The 17,353-nt window shown below is 36.1% G+C and overlaps 1 protein-coding gene across 2 annotated transcripts; it reads left to right on the top strand.

Annotated features, from left to right (window-relative positions):
* The first annotated feature begins 288 nt into the window (after positions 1-288).
* Positions 289-16,956, top strand: LOC130969125 (THO complex subunit 2). Of its 2 annotated transcripts, none has more exons than XM_057894721.1 (32): positions 289-598; positions 760-885; positions 1,388-1,429; positions 1,551-1,610; positions 1,773-1,835; positions 1,998-2,078; positions 2,847-2,918; positions 3,011-3,058; positions 3,170-3,238; positions 3,349-3,482; positions 4,165-4,240; positions 4,350-4,543; positions 4,847-4,927; positions 5,539-5,749; positions 5,849-6,085; positions 6,172-6,252; positions 6,346-6,465; positions 6,565-6,624; positions 7,201-7,328; positions 10,117-10,213; positions 10,334-10,462; positions 11,035-11,138; positions 11,213-11,393; positions 11,570-11,745; positions 11,936-12,542; positions 12,657-12,761; positions 12,937-13,092; positions 13,177-13,257; positions 13,331-13,708; positions 13,944-15,113; positions 15,698-16,014; positions 16,394-16,956. In XM_057894721.1, exons 1-32 carry the CDS (start codon positions 464-466, stop codon positions 16,461-16,463), a joined length of 5,589 nt encoding a protein of 1,862 aa, XP_057750704.1. In that variant the 5' UTR covers positions 289-463; the 3' UTR covers positions 16,464-16,956. The 2 variants fall into 2 exon arrangements, with proteins under 2 accessions (XP_057750704.1, XP_057750703.1); XM_057894720.1 differs by having other exon boundaries at positions 13,331-13,750; positions 16,394-16,954.
* The last annotated feature ends 397 nt before the right edge of the window (positions 16,957-17,353 follow it).

The raw sequence follows: 17,353 nt of genomic DNA, 5'->3' as shown, positions 1-17,353 counted from the left end.
TTTTAAAAATATATATTTAACATGAGGTATTTTTATTGCATTTAAAAATATTTTTGTTATTAATAAAATTGTGATATTTTTTATCGAATATTCAAAAATTGAAAATAATTTTAGTAATTTATTCAAATATTTTATATTAAAAATATTATTTATATATTAAAATTTATTAAATAATATATATTTTTATATAAATTTATATACTAATTTTAAATTTTAATGGATAATTGTATATCGTTAATAAATTATTTTATATTATATTTGTTTGGGGGTAAAACTGAATCACCGGCAACTCCAACTTGTTGCGAAAAGCAAACCCCCTGGGTATCTCTGAAAACCCTAAAATTTTCGCATTGCTCTGTCACACTCATCCATGGAAATGCTATTCTCTTCTTAAACCCTCACATCCGATTCATCTCCGTACATCAAAATTCACGCTTCTCTCTAGGGTTTCCAATCAGGAACAATGTCTCTGCCACCCATAGAGTGTATTTATGTAACGGAGGACTGTGTTCGCGAATGGAAGAGTGGCAATCCTGCCCTCAGGGTTTCCGAACCAGTTCCATCGCTACGCTTCCTCTACGAGCTTTGCTGGACTATGGTTCGTCCTTTCCGTCGTTTTTTGCATTCATAATACATCTGTTCTTACCTAAATTTTTCGCACCCTGCGTTGGAAAATTTAAAAATTTGGTGGTGAATTCGGAGCTTTATTTCTCCGTTTCTGGGATAAAGAGCTGATTTTTGTTCCTGGATTGATGTCAGGTTCGGGGTGAATTGCCGTTTCAGAAGTGTAAAGTAGCGTTAGATTCTGTCATATTCTACGACAGACCGCCGACTGAGAAATTAGCTTCAAATTTTGCAGATATAGTGACCCAAATGGCCCAAGATGTGAGTTACCGCCGCTTGAAGCTGTTTTTAGTCCCTCTCATTCTTTCTTATTGATTTTTCTTTTTTCAAGAGTAGTTGTTAATTTATTACACCTGCAAATTGGTCGATGTTCAAAAATTGGAATTGGAATGATCATTATATGTCATTCATTTTTCTTTTCTGTAATGAGAATAGTGAGCCTTCTTAAGTTATATTGTGCTTTCTTTCTCCTCATCTGGTACCATTTATAGTTGTTCAATTTTGTTATTAGTAAAGGATAGGGTGAGTTAAATATATTTTTCTGTTTCAAATTGCATGAACATCAAACTGAGCTGGAGTTCCTTTACAACTTTACCTCAGTTGTTGTGGCAAGAGGAAATCAGGGCTTATATGATGACTATTCCCAAAGAATTGTAAATTGTGTTGATAGCGAATAGTGTTCAATTTTAAGTAGTTGACTGTTAGTTATTCATCGTTTGTGGTCAGCACGATACTATACTTATGTATATCTCTTTCTATACAGCATACAATGTCGGGAGAGTTCCGATCTCGTCTCATTAAACTGGTCAGTTATGATCCCACCGTGTTGATCTCTGCATGTTTACATCTTCAAATTAAACATTACGGTTCTTAATTCTTTATAATTTTTCTTCAATATCATTGCTTATAGACTTTAATTTTTCTAGGCAAGATGGCTTGTGGAATCTGAATTGGTTCCAGTTAGGCTACTTCAAGAACGTTGTGAGGTCTGCCTTTTTTGTTCCTTTCTTTCCGTCATCATTCATACTTTGTGTAACTTAACTTTCTATTTCTTCTGAGGCTTTTGGTTAGTGTCAACTGTGAGGGACTGAGATGTAGTCTTTTGTGAACTAACATGGTTTTTTATTTCTATCTTACACAATTTGCAGGAAGAGTTTTTGGGGGAGGCTGACATGATCAAAATAAAGGCTCAGGATTTGAAGGGAAAAGAGGTGAGCAATGAATTGCTAGAAATATATTTGCCACAAGATACACCTATTAATTACATTAGCTGCAGACTACCATGAAAATCGAACTATTCTTGCCAAAGGCTGGCGTTTATTGTTAAGCTTTGTGATTGCATGTATTTGATTCAATTGGGCTGTTGATTTCAGGTCAGAGTTAATACACGGCTTCTTTATCAACAAACCAAATTTAACCTTCTTAGAGAAGAGAGTGAGGGCTATGCAAAGCTGGTATGATCTCAAATTCATTTTAATTAATATTATTATTATTATTATTATTATTATTATTATTGTGATTTTGGCTGAAGTGAATTTGACTGTTCCCTTATTTGTCCAATGTTTTATATTTGTTTTCCCTTTCAAAACTTTGTTCACAATTTTATTCCTTGGTGTTATTGTGACAGAAGATATAGTATAATAGGAACATATTAATTCTAGCTTATAGGTAGAAATTGGTGATCATACTGTACCACGTGTCAGACAACTTAAGCATCTTCTGTTTACCTACAAAACAATTGGAAAATTGAGGTGATGTAAATTGTAGGTATCATTCTTGGTGGATCAAATGGGAGAGGGTTTTGGGTGTTATTTTTATGATAGGAAATCACCCCTCAAATATAGGGGGGAAATACTACATAGCTACAAGACTTACAATTGTTGAAGAGGATTGAATATTGGGCACTGAAAAGCTTAAAAAGAATAAGCTCAATATAGTGAGGCTAGGAATGAACATCTGTTGTTTGATGACTAAACACTAATAAAAAAAATATTAAAAGTATGTATTGGAGAGTGCTAGTATAGTGCCTATGTGTAGAAGGTTATTTAATTTCACCTTAGGTGGTTTGGTAAGAAAGTAGATAAGATGGAGGAAGCTCATTTCTTAAAGATTAAAGTTGCCGAGTGTTTATATTTCAATGACTTAACTATTAAGATGGGTTACGATCTAGGTCATTATGGTTTGATTTGGTATGCTGTATTCAGTTCAGTTTAATTGTGTAGGTCACTCTTCTTTGCCGAGATTCCGAAGCTCCAACTCAAAAGGCATCTGCCGCAACAATTGGCATTATTAAGGTTTTGATGCTTTCAATGACTTTGAGAATCCCACTGTCCTTTTCTGTATTTAATGATGATGACTTTGGTGTTGATTTTGATTAATTCTGCAGTCGTTAATTGGCCATTTTGATTTGGATCCAAATCGTGTTTTTGATATTGTAAGTTTCTTCAATTTGATTTTTTTTCTTTCTTTCTCGTTTTTTATAGTTAACTTGCCTATTTATGTTCTCATTTTATGTTTTACCTGGCTATTGATGTTTGTTGATCAGGTTCTTGAGTGTTTTGAACTTCAACCCGATAACAGTGTGTTTCTAGAGCTGATTCCTATTTTCCCCAAGGTTATTGTTCTAAGTTTTTCTTATTTCAAAATCTGATATTGATTAGACAAGTTTTAATACTCTGGTGTTATCTTCTTTTCTTTTTTTTTTTCTTTTCTTTTTTTTTGCAGTCTCATGCTTCACAGATTCTTGGATTTAAGTTTCAATATTATCAGCGCATGGAAGTCAGCTGCCCTGTTCCCTTTGGGCTCTATAAGCTCACAGCGTTGCTGGTGAAACAAGATTTTATTGATATTGATAGCATGTAAGATGTGCTCATGTGCTGCATAAGAATCACATATTGCATTCTCATAAGGCATACTCAACTTAAATCCAATATTTGGGTCTGTTTTGACTATTAGAAACAAGCTAGTATTGGATGATATTTACAAATTTAATTTTGTCATGGGTTATGATTCCTGATTTTCAGAGTTGTGGGGAAAATGTTGTTATGCAGATGAGGAATGCTTTATAATCATACCAAAGTTGAGTAGTTTGTAGTTTAAGATATAATAAGGATGGTCAACTTTGTAGTTTGATGCACTCTGTTCACTTCTTCTACGATTGACACCACAAATCTGATCACTAAAACAGTGAAGGCATAATAAAATTGTGCAATTCATGTAACCCACTTTACCTAGTTGGAGAAGACTTCCATGCTGTTAATGGTGATGATGTTCCGGTATTTAGGCATGGGAAAAGCATATCTATTTGTGTTGTTAAAGATATTTCAAGTAATTAATTACTCGATAAGTAGGATGGGAGTGGTTGAAATTAGCTTTTAGTGTGTATAATCTGCCATAATTTAATTATCGAGAAACTTGTGTCAACTATATGTTCTGCTCGGCTGAGGTGCTAATGCTATTGGCATTTAGGTCTCGGTTATGTTATGATTTGTTATTTATGCAATGCATAAGATAGCTTTGTAACTATCATTTTGATTGAAGATATGCACATCTACTTCCGAAGGATGAAGAAGCATTTGAGCATTATAACACTTTCTCTTCCAAGCGGCTTGATGAGGTATTTATGCTATGAATGCTTATGATGAACAGTCCATCCTTGATTTTTATGTTTTTCTCTTATTTTTTGGCTAGTGTAATTTCCTGAAGTTTGACAATATCATTCACAGGCTAACAAAATTGGAAGAATAAACCTTGCTGCTACTGGAAAAGATCTAATGGATGATGAGAAACAGGGTGACGTCGCAATAGATCTTTTTGCTGCTATAGACATGGAAACTGATGCAATTGAAGAGCGAAAGTCTGAGCTTCAAAACAGTCAAACTTTGGGCTTGCTTACCGGCTTTCTTTCGGTGGATGACTGGTATGTGTGATTTTGTAATTTGCATGTAATATGTGGTGGTAAATGGTGTTATAGTAAATGCTCTATTGTTTTGTTTTCTTTTCATTCCATCTTCTGTAAAATTTCTCGTTCATTTTGTTTACTTGAATGTTGCCATCCCCTCTGACTTCATTAGTATAATATGTGGTTATTGAATGTGATGGATATCAAATTTATGGATGTAAGATTTAGTTCCTTTCCAGTCATGATAAACTAAGCTATAGCTTGACTGGATCCTTACGTTCTCTTTAGTTTATCGTTAGATTTCTATTTTTGTTTTTGCAGGTATCATGCACATATGCTGTTTGGTCGTCTGTCACCACTCAATGCAGTGGAACATATCCAAATATGTGAGAGTTTGTTTAGGTAAATGCTTGTTCATAATCTCTCGAGTCATGTAGACACTGGCATTGAGAACTTATTTGAGTTACATCTATATATGGAAATGTCCATTGAATGCATATATTGAATTTCTTGTTATTATTTTATTTTCTGCACAATGCATTTGGATATACATGTCATTGCGAATGGTGGTTTCTATATTCTTAATCGAAATTGTAAATGCGGTTAGACAATTAGAGGGATAGTACATCTTGAGGGTGGGAAGATCCAAGTATAAATGCTAGAAAACAAACAAAAGAAAAGATTCAAGAATGCAAAGATGATTTGCAGTGCCTCTGCATATCCTGGTAATACCATGAGTACTGCACTTGCGAGAGGCCGTGGAGAGATTCTTATCCAACGAAACCACCAGCCAAACCCAAGAGGAGTGCATTTACTGCAAGCTCCACCACGTTGCGTCCTTTTTTATATGAAAGCCTTTTGAAATATACCCTGAGAAATAGTTCCAAATTGAAATTGGCGGGAAGCACCCAATGTTAATGTGGATATCTGCATGGTGAAAGCTTGTGTATTTGTGCATACATCAAACAGTTTGTATCCTTGGGCCTTTAATTAATATTCAGTTGTTCATCCAGGCTCATTGAGAGGACAATTTCTTCAGCATATGATGTTATTCGGCACGCACATCATCAAAACTCTGGATTATCTACAGGAGTTAGTACTGATCCTATGGATGTAGATAACTCCTCAAGACGAAGTTCTTTCATAGATCTTCCGAAGGAGCTTTTTCAGATGCTTGCTTGTACTGGACCCTACCTTTACCGTGACCCTATATTGTTGCAGAAGGTGCATGAAGTTTTTATTTTCCAATTACTTTATTTTCATTGCTATGCTTTGTGGTAATAATGATTCCCCTTCATTGCCTGTTCCCTAAAAACCAAGTAGGTTTGTAGGGTGCTGAGAGGTTATTACTTTTCTGCCCTTGAGCTTGTTAGTCATGGCGACAGTGCCTTGAATTCTCAATTTCCTGGAATTGGAAATCCTCATCTACACCTGAAAGATGCAAGGCTAAGGGTGGAGGATGCTTTAGGAGCTTGCCTACTACCTTCTTTGCAACTGATTCCTGCCAATCCAGCTGTTGGCCAGGAAATTTGGGAACTAATGAGTCTCCTTCCTTATGAGGTTATACTTTATACATTTTCATCCGTCTACCCTATGTATTGTTAGCAGTTATCAATTAGTTTTGTTGATGAGTGTTATTTATTTAGGTGCGATATCGTTTATACGGTGAATGGGAGAAAGATGATGAGCGCATACCTATGCTCCTAGCAGCAAGACAAACAGCCAAGGTACCGATCTGCATATATTTGAGACTGCCTAAGCTAAATTCAGTAAGCTTTATTATTTATTTCCCTTGTACTGTTTACTTTCTCTTTCTATAGTTGGACACTAGACGCATTTTAAAAAGGTTGGCAAAGGAGAATTTGAAGCAGCTAGGTCGAATGGTCGCAAAATTAGCTCATGCTAACCCTATGACTGTCCTACGAACAATTGTTCATCAGGTGCTGATTTAGTTGAGCTTTACCTTGAAACTTGATCACCATGTGCTATTGATGATATATGTTCTATCATGTTGATTTTTCTGTGCGTGTGAAACGCAGATTGAGGCATACAGAGACATGATTACTCCTGTAGTGGATGCATTTAAGTATTTGACTCAGGTCTGTGCAAATTCTTTGTTTTTTCACTTTATTCCCATGTTAATTGGATCCATCTATCAGTGATGTCAGCAGGTCTGAGTAGTGTTTCTGTTTCATTTATTCTGATAGTGATATATCTTTGTCAATATATAAAACTGTGTTGTCTATTCATTTACTTCTCAACAACTAAAACTTTTGGGATAGATAGTTCATGATAGGCCTGAGGCTTCTATGAGTAAGAGGTCTAGTATTTGACTATCGCTGTCCCTCATTCTTCTAAACAAAAGCTAAATTATGGCACGAGATAAATTGGACGTATGCATTATAAATGCTTCAAACCCATATGAGGCTTTGGTTGGTGACCATATAAAGTTATAAAATCATTTATGTGCCTGTACCCAACAACGTAAGCTTTTGAGAAAGATAATTCATGAAAATCTTATAATCTTTTTTTCTTTATAGATGGGGTGCTTCTCCATTTTTATATTTCTTTTGTGCATTCTCTATGTGGTGCATGTGAAGTTGTTTTCTTATTGATAGATGGTTTTCAACTTGGAAATCTATTTACTTATTTTTTCTCTCTCCCTCCTTCAACAGCTAGAGTATGACATTTTGGAATATGTTGTGATTGAGCGCTTGGCACTTGGTGGACGTGATAAGCTAAAAGATGATGGTCTAAATTTGTCAGATTGGCTTCAATCACTAGCTTCATTTTGGGGTCACCTGTATGTATATTTGCTTCATTCCCAACTCTAACTTTTATTACTTCTATTGGATTGGGAGATAAAATCTGGTTTATTATTCTTGGCAGAATGTCCTGTGCATCTGGATAAATTATAGGAAGTAATTATCATGCTTTTACGCTTGCTGTCAGGATATGTGACTGAATCTTTTTGGTGATATGTTTCAATTAACTGATTTAAGGCATTAATTAATTTTTTTTTTGGATAAAAGATTTAGGCATTATTTATAATGGCTAAGCAACAAATTTGTAGGTTGTCCCCATATATTGTTTTGTCTACTTTTCTACTTTTTCTTTGTGATGGTGTTTCATTCGCGAAAATACAACAGTTTATGGAAATCCTAATTTTATTGGGATTATTCTATGAATTAGTAATCATGGTTGACAATAACATGGCATTTTTCTGCATTTGCGTCATCCTATAGAGTTTAGAACATCCAGAATGCCTTGTATCAAATTCCAGGTTGCAGATCAACCTTAGCGAATGCGGGATTACAGGACACTAGGAGCTTTTCGTACCTAGTCATGATGTCAGATCAGTTAAAACCATGGGCATGCACAGACAATCATATGATGTACCACTGGGTTTTGCTCACAGATGTTTTGGAATGGATATTTGTTGTTGGTTGAATGGGGTGGGAACTTCTTTGTTGCCCTTTCAAATTTCAATATCTAAAGTCGAAACTTCTATTACATTGGTCCCCACTGCCCATATCATTTTACAAGGGAAGATTAAAAAAGATGAGGAGTACAAATTTACCTGTCTGCTGCAATAGCACTTACCATGTTTGATGGAGAATCATCTGATTGAAGAAGTTTTCACTTAGTTGGACCTTTCCCAGGTACAATTAATTTGTGGAGAAGAAAAAATGATTGCTTTGAAAGGCAATGACGTCAGTTGCAAATCAGTGGATCTTTGAGTCTGAAGAATGATCTGTGTTGTATACATGATTTATCTGAATCTCAACAGTTTGTGGTAATGTCTAATGTCAGTTCCAAAATGACAGCTTAATGGCATTTATGGGATATGATCAGGAGGGAGATGGATCCATGTATTAATGTGAACCAAAAATCTTGTCCATGCTTGTTTTGTGATAAGTTTCATTATAATTAGGTGCATAGTTGTGTAAGCTACTGGGGATATAGAGAAGATGGAGCCTGAACTGTTTACAATGGGTGGTGGTTATGGGATGATTATTTGTTGCTGACATCCAGCTGTTTAGGCTGATAATAGCTAGATTTGGAATTTTGGATCGATCTGATGACCCTTCAGTTAAAGCGTGCTTTAGGTGGTCTATTCCATTAGCAATTACTTTAATCTTGTGATGCTAATGGAGGCTGCAAGATTCTAAAGAAGTTAACTTCTTCTGGAGCTGTTCCCCATGCTTTTCTGCAAATGCACCTTCTAATGGAGTGTACTGATAAGTGGTATATTCATTCTTAAGTTGAAGGTGTAAGAATACTGCTTTTCAGTTCACTTTTAGCATCAGTGGTTTTGATTGATCAACAGTTGTTTAAGTGCAAAGGATGTTTCATGATCATCATCATGTCTGTATACCACTGAGTCCCATCTTCTGAAAAAAGGATGGCATAACAAGTTTTTGTAATATGTGCTGATGGTCTTATGGAGGTAGATACTTCAATTCTTGTGGCCGTGTTATTTTGGGCAAGCATAGCTGTTAATCCTGAAACTTCGGGGGCCAATATTCCACTAGAAAAATGCTTTTGACTTGGAGGGTTGGGGTTGATATTCTTGGAGCTGTTTGGTTTGTTTGTTTTTTTTAACTCCTCATCTCCTTAGCTTTAGCTTTCCCTTCTTCTGTATATACTGATTACTCTGTAATAATATTATGTATTGTGATGCTGCATTTGATTTCTGAATTCCTCTGTTTCGTGAATTAAAGTGTAGGTTGAATGGGTTATTGGTTACCTTCTTTAAAGTGTCTTGATTGTATAATTAAAAGATGATTTGAAAATTTGTTCCCTTTAGGAACTCGTGGAATTAAGGCTGGGTGAAATGTAAGAAATGAATTAGATATGAAGATGTGATCTGTGAAACAAATTAGACCAAAGGCAGTGTCAATTTTCATGATTAAGTGTTGCTAAATAAAATAATCAAAATAATACCTTTGAATAAAAAATTAATTATGGGACCATGATCATTGAATTAGATGTTGAATGCCTAGAAAATAAGTGAATTGGTTATTGGCTTCTATGCATGGCAAACTTTTTGAATGTCTTGTCTACGTTTAGTTGCAGATTTGTGGTCTTGTGTGCTTATGTTATTCTAAATCTACATTTTCTGTGTTGGTTTATATTCTTTTATAATCATCATGATAATAACATTAGCATTAGCATTTGGGTTGTAACTTACCTAACCATTGTGATCAAAACCTCGACCTAATATGGGTTATGTGCTCAGCTAATTCTTCATGTGTGAGTGACCAGTACCTGATTTACCTTCTACACTTGTGATTCAGCTAATTCATCATTTTGGTGGCAATTTTTATGATATGTGGCAATACCACATTAAATGGGTTTGGGTTCTCACCAGACCTAGTTCTAGTTATCGAGATTGGACATTCAACCTCTTTCTGTAATACTATTGGGTTTTAATATTTTGGGTGTGCGGGATAAAATTAGTGTTAACTTGTTATAGCTAGTTCAACTTGATTCTTGTAGTGTAGAACATTATGACGTATTTGACTTATTCTCCAAAGGGACTAGATGGGGAATGTTTTCATGAGCAAATGATATTTGTTTCGTTGTAGGTGTAAGAAGTACCCTTCAATGGAATTGCGAGGCCTTTTCCAGTATCTTGTGAACCAGTTAAAAAAGGGGCAAGGAATTGAGCTTGTTCTATTGCAGGTTTTCATACTTACCTAAAAAATTGAAATTAAAGAATTGTTGTGTATTATATGGCTGCTGATGAAAAAGCCAATGTTCCATGCTGATGTTGGATAAATCTTTTTCACTGATAATTTTCAGGAACTTATTCAACAAATGGCAAACGTCCAGTACACAGAGAACTTGACTGAAGAGCAGCTGGATGCCATGGCAGGGAGTGACACTCTTCGATATCAAGCAACTTCTTTTGGAGTAACTCGAAATAATAAGGTACATAAAAGTATATAATACAGTGATTTTGGAAAGCAATAGATTGAAAGTGGCTAATGAGATGCAAGTTTGCCAGGTGTGGTAAAAAATAATGTCTTCAACTTTGTTTTTTTAAGACTAAAATATAGCAGCGAATGCAATTGTCTGCTGTTTGAATATTAACTTTGGTGTTGATGTTGTATTTAAGTTTTATAAGCTCTAGTAAATCATGTATCTTTTGTTATGGGTGGCCGAAATATAATGTATTAATCTTCGACTACCATTAAAGGAGAGTCTTGGAGCAACGATTGAGTTGTCTCTATGTGACCTTAAGGTCACGGGTTCAAGTTGTGGAATCAGCCATTGATGCTTGCATCAGATTAAGCTGATTGCATTACACCTTTTGCATGCGGCTCTTACCCGCACCCTCCATAATGTAGAATGCTTGGCACCATGCTGCCTTTTAATCTTTTACTACTGTTGTAGAGTTATCCATAGTTTAAGGTTTTGGCATTTGCTTTTCTGTCATACCAAGTTAACTATATATATATATATATATATATATATATATATATATAACCTTTTTGATGCAGGCATTGTTAAAGTCTACTAGCAGACTTAGAGATGCATTACTTCCCAAAGATGAACCGAAGTTGGCGATCCCCCTCCTATTGCTTATTGCTCAACATCGTTCTCTGTAAGATTAGAAAGCGTACAAATACTGGAGCCAAGACTCAAAATGTTGTTCTCATGATTTAATTTTTTTCACAGGATTGTCATCAATGCAGATGCACCATACATTAAGATGGTTTGTGAGCAATTTGATAGATCCCATGGAACTCTTCTTCAATATGTGGAATTTCTTTGCAGTGCAGTTACTCCAGCATCAAATTATGCTGCACTCATTCCATCGCTTAATGACCTGGTCCACCTTTACCACCTGGACCCTGAGGTCTGTGTTCCCATTCTATATACTTTTGTCTTGTAAACTTAGGGCATGATTTCATGATAACTACTGCTTGATTTTATCACGAAAACTGTTTATATCCCTTCACCTGCAACATTTATTCATTTATTATGCTTGAACTTGTTTATTTTTTTTATTGCTTGTCGTTTTCCTGGACATAGGTTGCTTTCTTGATATATCGCCCTGTGATGAGACTTTTCAAGTCTCAGAGGAGTCCTGATGTTTGCTGGCCGTTGGATGATAATAATGCTGCAAATGATGCATCTACAGAATCTGATCTTGTAGATCATTCTGGCAGTATGGTTCTAGATCTTGGCTCTGCTCGAAATCCTATAAGGTTATAATCTTTTTCCTAGTTTCACTTTTACTTATTTGGTGCCTGTGTGTTTTAGATACCATTCCATCTGGTAAACCTAAGTCTAAAAGTGGATACTATATGCAAAAAAATTTCTGCCCCCCCCCCCCCCCCCCTTTTCTTCTTCTTGACTTTGGTTATGTAGTTTTTACTATTTGATTACTGTATGCAGCTGGCAATATCTACTTGATACTGTTAAAACCATGCTGCCTTCAAAAGCGTGGAATAGCCTTTCTCCTGATCTTTATGCAACATTTTGGGGCCTCACACTATATGATTTGTACGTTCCAAAAAGTCGCTACGAGTCTGAAATAGCCAAGCTGCATGCTAATCTTAAGTCTTTGGAGGAGCTTTCTGACAATTCAAGCTCAGCAATCACCAAGAGGAAGAAGGAAAAGGAAAGAATTCAAGAATCACTTGACCGTCTGATTAGTGAACTTCATAAACATGAAGAGAATGTTGCATCAGTTCATAGGCGGCTTTCTCACGAAAAGGACAAATGGTTAAGTTCCTGTCCTGACACTTTGAAGATCAATATGGAGTTTCTTCAGCGTTGTATATTTCCACGCTGCACATTCAGTATGCCAGATGCTGTTTATTGTGCTATGTTTGTGCACACGCTTCATTCGCTCGGAACCCCCTTTTTCAATACCGTCAACCATATAGATGTCCTGATTTGTAAGACTCTACAACCTATGATATGTTGCTGCACAGAATATGAGGCAGGCAGGCTTGGTAGGTTTCTGTATGAGACTTTGAAGATTGCTTACTATTGGAAGGTAATTGATTATTACTGGTGCATAACATTAGTTATGCAATCTTTTTATCCTTTTGTATTGTTGCTCCAGTAGTACTCTTTTATCTTTTTTCCTTAACTCCTAAATTCTTTTCAGAGTGATGAATCTATTTATGAACGTGAGTGTGGAAACATGCCTGGCTTTGCTGTTTATTATAGATATCCAAACAGCCAGCGAGTTACATATGGCCAGTTTATCAAGGCAAGTGTGCGCTACTTTTATGCTACTCTGAAAATTATCTGCTTACATGTATTGGATAGATTTAATGTTTAAGGTTGTCCTCCCAAATTTTTTTATGCCTGCACCTTGTTTCTTCCTGATCCAAATACTACAAAAGTGAATTGTTTTGATCAATTTTCTATTTCTTTGCTTATAGGTACACTGGAAGTGGAGTCAGAGAATAACCAGACTATTAATTCAGTGTTTGGAATCTAGTGAGTACATGGAAATTAGAAATTCTCTCATTATGTTGACAAAGATTTCTGGAGTTTTCCCTGTTACTCGGAAGAGTGGGATAAACCTTGAAAAGCGGGTAACTTATCTTTATAGTAAACTTCTCTTGTGCTAGTAATTTCGAACATCAATGCACTATTTTACATATTTTATCATCATGTAGGTGGCTAAGATTAAAAGTGATGAAAGAGAGGATCTTAAGGTGCTGGCAACTGGTGTTGCTGCTGCATTAGCTGCTAGGAAGGTATGCTGTTAACTTGGTGTAGGTATGGCTGTATTTTGTTGAGTTTAACACTTCAATCTCTTCCATCACACAGCCGTCATGGGTTACTGATGAAGAATTCGGTATGGGATATCTTGAGTTGAAGCCTGCGCCATCTATTAGTAAATCTTCTGCTGGAAATTCAACATCTGTACAAAGTGTGATAAGTCTTGGTGTTTCTCAAACTGAATCTGGCAGTGGAAAACATCTGGACTCAGTGAACACAGTCAAAGACCAGACAAAAACAAAAACTGCAGACAGCAAGGTAGAAAGAACTGACAGCACAATAGCTGGAAAATCTGATTCTGGCCAAGCAAAACTCAAGGGTAATTCATCGTTAAATGGATTGGATGCTCCATCAACCTTACCCTCACCTGCTGTACAATCTGGAGCAACAAAATCCATGGAAAACCAAAAGCAAGCAGAAGAATCTGTAAGTAGAGCATCGGAAGAACATGTTCCGAGAGCTGCAGAGGTAGCTTTTCTATATCTTAGCTAGGCTGTACAGTTAGGCATTTTCCTTTCCATTCATCGTTGTGGAATCCTTCTTTCTAGTGCAACCTAGACACACAATCTTTTATTCTTCTTCTTCATTAACATTTTTTTAAATATCCCATCACCCTCCCTTCCTCTCTAAAAGAATAATAAGTTAATTCTGCTGTTTTCAGTCAAGAGCTTCCGGGAAACGTTCGGCACCTGCTAGCTCACACTCAAAGCCCTCGAAACAAGATCCTGCAAAAGAGGATACTAGATCTGGTAAAGCTGTTGCTAGAGCGTCTGGTTCTTTGAGCAGTGACAAGGATATACAAAACCATGCATCAGAGGGAAGACACACTGGAAGTACTAATTTATCTTCTTCAGTCAATGCTAATGGTAACAGTATTTCAGCTTCTGCAAAAATCTCAGCTCCATCTACTAAGGGTGAGACCGGTAGTGAGCTCAAGGCTGAGATGGGTGTCGTAAAGTCTTCTGATATTAGGGCTTCTGTGGTGAAGGATGATGGAAATGATGTTATTGACTCGGTAAGAGGTTCCTCTTCACGTGTAGTTCATTCTCCTAGGCATGACAATACAATTGTTACTTCAAAGTCTACTGATAAATCCCAGAAGAGAGCTAGTTCTGCTGAAGAACCTGATAGACTTGGTAAACGGCGTAAAGCGGAGGCGGAGCAAAGAGATTTCGAGAATGAAATCAGATTCTCTGAAAGAGAGAAGCTTGTAGATCCTCGATTATCTGATGAGAAATTGGGGCCAGATGAACTTGGTTTGTACAGGGCAGGGGATAAGCCATTGGAAAGGGCAAAAGACAAAGGAAATGAAAGGTATGAAAGAGAGCACAGGGAGAGATTGGACCGTGTGGATAAGTCTCGTGGAGATGACTTCATTGTGGAGAAACCTAGGGATAGGTCAATCGAAAGATATGGAAGAGAACGATCTGTTGAGAGAATGCAAGAAAGGGGTAGTGAAAGGGGTTTCAATAGACTCCCTGAGAAGGCTAAGGATGATAGAAGCAAGGATGATAGAAGTAAATTACGATACAATGATGTATCTATAGAAAAATCTCATGCAGATGATCGCTTCCATGGGCAAAGCCTGCCTCCACCACCCCCATTACCTCCAAATATGGTTCCTCAATCTGTTGGTGGTGGTAGGCGTGATGAAGATGCTGATAGGAGGTACGGACCCACTAGACATTCTCAAAGGCTTTCTCCAAGGCATGAAGAAAAAGAACGGAGACGGTCTGAAGAGGCTGTGGTTTCCCAGGATGATGCAAAACGCAGAAAAGAAGATGATTTTCGAGATAGGAAACGCGAGGAACGAGAAGCATTATCATTGAAGGTAGAAATCAATGTTGTATCTTAGTTTTGCTATCTGCATCATATGTACTAGTGATTTACGCGTGGTTGAAGAACTTAAATGGAGTAAAGTTAGTTTTTCATTTGGTTAGATATGCTTCTGTCCGTAAACTAGGTCTTTTATTGCCTGCAGTAGCCAAGAGTACAATGCATGATATTTCTATAAAGTGCTACTTGTTCTCTAGATGGTTGAAGTTTCTTTTGCTTCAAGTTGAAAATGCAAGTGAAAAAAGTTGACATTATAATATTCTAATGAGATGGTATTGGGGTAAGTGTACATCATTCATCATGTAAAGCATAACCATATGTAGATTTAATCTTAGGTTAATATGGCTTCCCATGATTTGGTGTGATTTTAATTATGACTGTTTTACGTTTTTTTGTATTTTTTTCAATGATTTAAATAATGTATTTTCGATTTTGTATTTCTCTAAATCTTTTTTTGGTTGTATTTATAAAGTTATGCTTCTTAACATAAATTTCGCTCTTCTGGTTCTTTGATTAGATCAACCGATGACTAGGAGGATTTCATTATTCTAATTGTTGGGATGCTCATATATTCTTCAGGTTGAAGAGAGGGATAGAGAGAGAGAGCGGGATAGAGAAAAAACAAATCTTCTAAAGGAAGAGTTGGATTTAAATGCTGCATCCAAGAGACGTAAGCTCAAGAGGGAGCATCTGCCAGCTGGTGAACCTGGGGAGTACTCACCAGTGGCTCCTCCACCTCCACCCCTAGGTATTGGTGTTTCACAAGCTTATGATGGAAGAGACAGGGTAGACAGGAAGGGACCCATGATCCAACATGCAAATTACATAGATGAACCAGGTCTCAGAATTCATGGTAAAGAGGTAGCCAGCAAGCTGAATCGTCGTGATTCTGATCCGTATCCTATACTGCAGAGTGCTTTTTTGGTTTATATGCATTATTATATTTATATCAAGATCACTTGTCTGTTAGTGTATCTTTACTGCGATTTGCCTGACTATTTACCATGTCTGCATTTTTTCCTCCATTTGTAACATAGTTCATGGAAGGAAGCTAGAATATGGTGGTCCTTGGTTGATGAGATGGCATGATATTCATTCCTGTCTGCACTACACGGCTACTCGCTGCTTTTTCTCTGTTTTTATGACTGAGGAGTTTTAATTTAAGATCCTAGTGTAGTTGTAGCTAGGTTACTAAAGTCAAATACACATGCTTTTTGTTGGATGTTTGGTTTCCTTGTATCATGCTGTGCAGTTGTTTCCTTAATTGAGTAATAGAATGTATGATCGAGAATGGGATGATGAGAAGAGGCAAAGAGCTGATCAGAAACGGCGGCACCGAAAATAAAATACATCAAAGCAGGATTGTTCGTGACTTGCAAGTAGGTTCCGGGATCACATCAATTCTATCTGCTACTCCCTCATCCTGCAATTTTCAGCTGTTCAAAATTATTTGGTCTTCTAAAAGGCAATGCCAATCAATTGTGAATTGGCTTGTGCACTTGTATATAGTGTTGTATATTCTGGATAGCCAGTGATTAGCTGTACCATTGTGAGAATAATTTATTTTGCTGAGCCTACACTTACATGAATAGTCTAACCAACAAGAAACATGAATTTTGTGAATTGCTATATTAACTTGACATGAAAAGGGTTCGATACACATGGGATTTTCAGCCTTGCCATTGGGGATGAATCCTGTGCATTCTCATTTGATGAAGCGAATCTGCCATTGGCGACTAATATATCAATGTTCGCTCATTCTTTATGTAAACTGAAAAGGAGTCGAAGAGCGTTTCCTAGTGACTTAGTTAGTTGTGCTATTTGTGTAGACTGTCTTATATATATATATATATATATATATATATATGCACGAAATAACTATAGCAGCATGTATAGCAGAAAACACCTCTATAAGAGTAAATTACTAGAATAATATTCGAAAGCTTACGTCACTAACAGATATCAATTTAAAAGATGTAACAACAAATTAGTCTTCAAAAAAATTAAAATTATAATAAAAAATTTAGATATTAAATATTTATTCGAAAAAAGGATTTTAGAAATCATATTCTGATGCAGTTTTTTGCAAAGTAATATCTTTATTTTTAAAATTTTGTAATTTTATGGTATTTAATTTTTTTATTTTTTATTGAGATTAAATTTTACTCTAAATTTTTTATATTTTTTAAATATTTATATACAAAAATTCGGATTAAATTGATAAATTGTTTGTTG

This window comes from Arachis stenosperma, chromosome 3 (genome assembly GCF_014773155.1).
Source record: "Arachis stenosperma cultivar V10309 chromosome 3, arast.V10309.gnm1.PFL2, whole genome shotgun sequence".
Lineage (NCBI taxonomy): Eukaryota > Viridiplantae > Streptophyta > Magnoliopsida > Fabales > Fabaceae > Arachis > Arachis stenosperma.
This window is presented reverse-complemented; position numbering and strand designations above follow the sequence as displayed.

Excerpts from the sequence above, each read along its gene's own strand:
- LOC130969125 (XM_057894720.1), top strand. The coding sequence starts at position 464 with ATGTCTCTGCCACCCATAGAGTGTATTTATGTAACGGAGGACTGTGTT. Across the intron at positions 2,919-3,010 it reads CAACAATTGGCATTATTAAG|TCGTTAATTGGCCATTTTGA; the intron begins GTTTTGATGCTT and ends TTAATTCTGCAG. Across the intron at positions 11,746-11,935 it reads TCTGCTCGAAATCCTATAAG|CTGGCAATATCTACTTGATA; the intron begins GTTATAATCTTT and ends TACTGTATGCAG.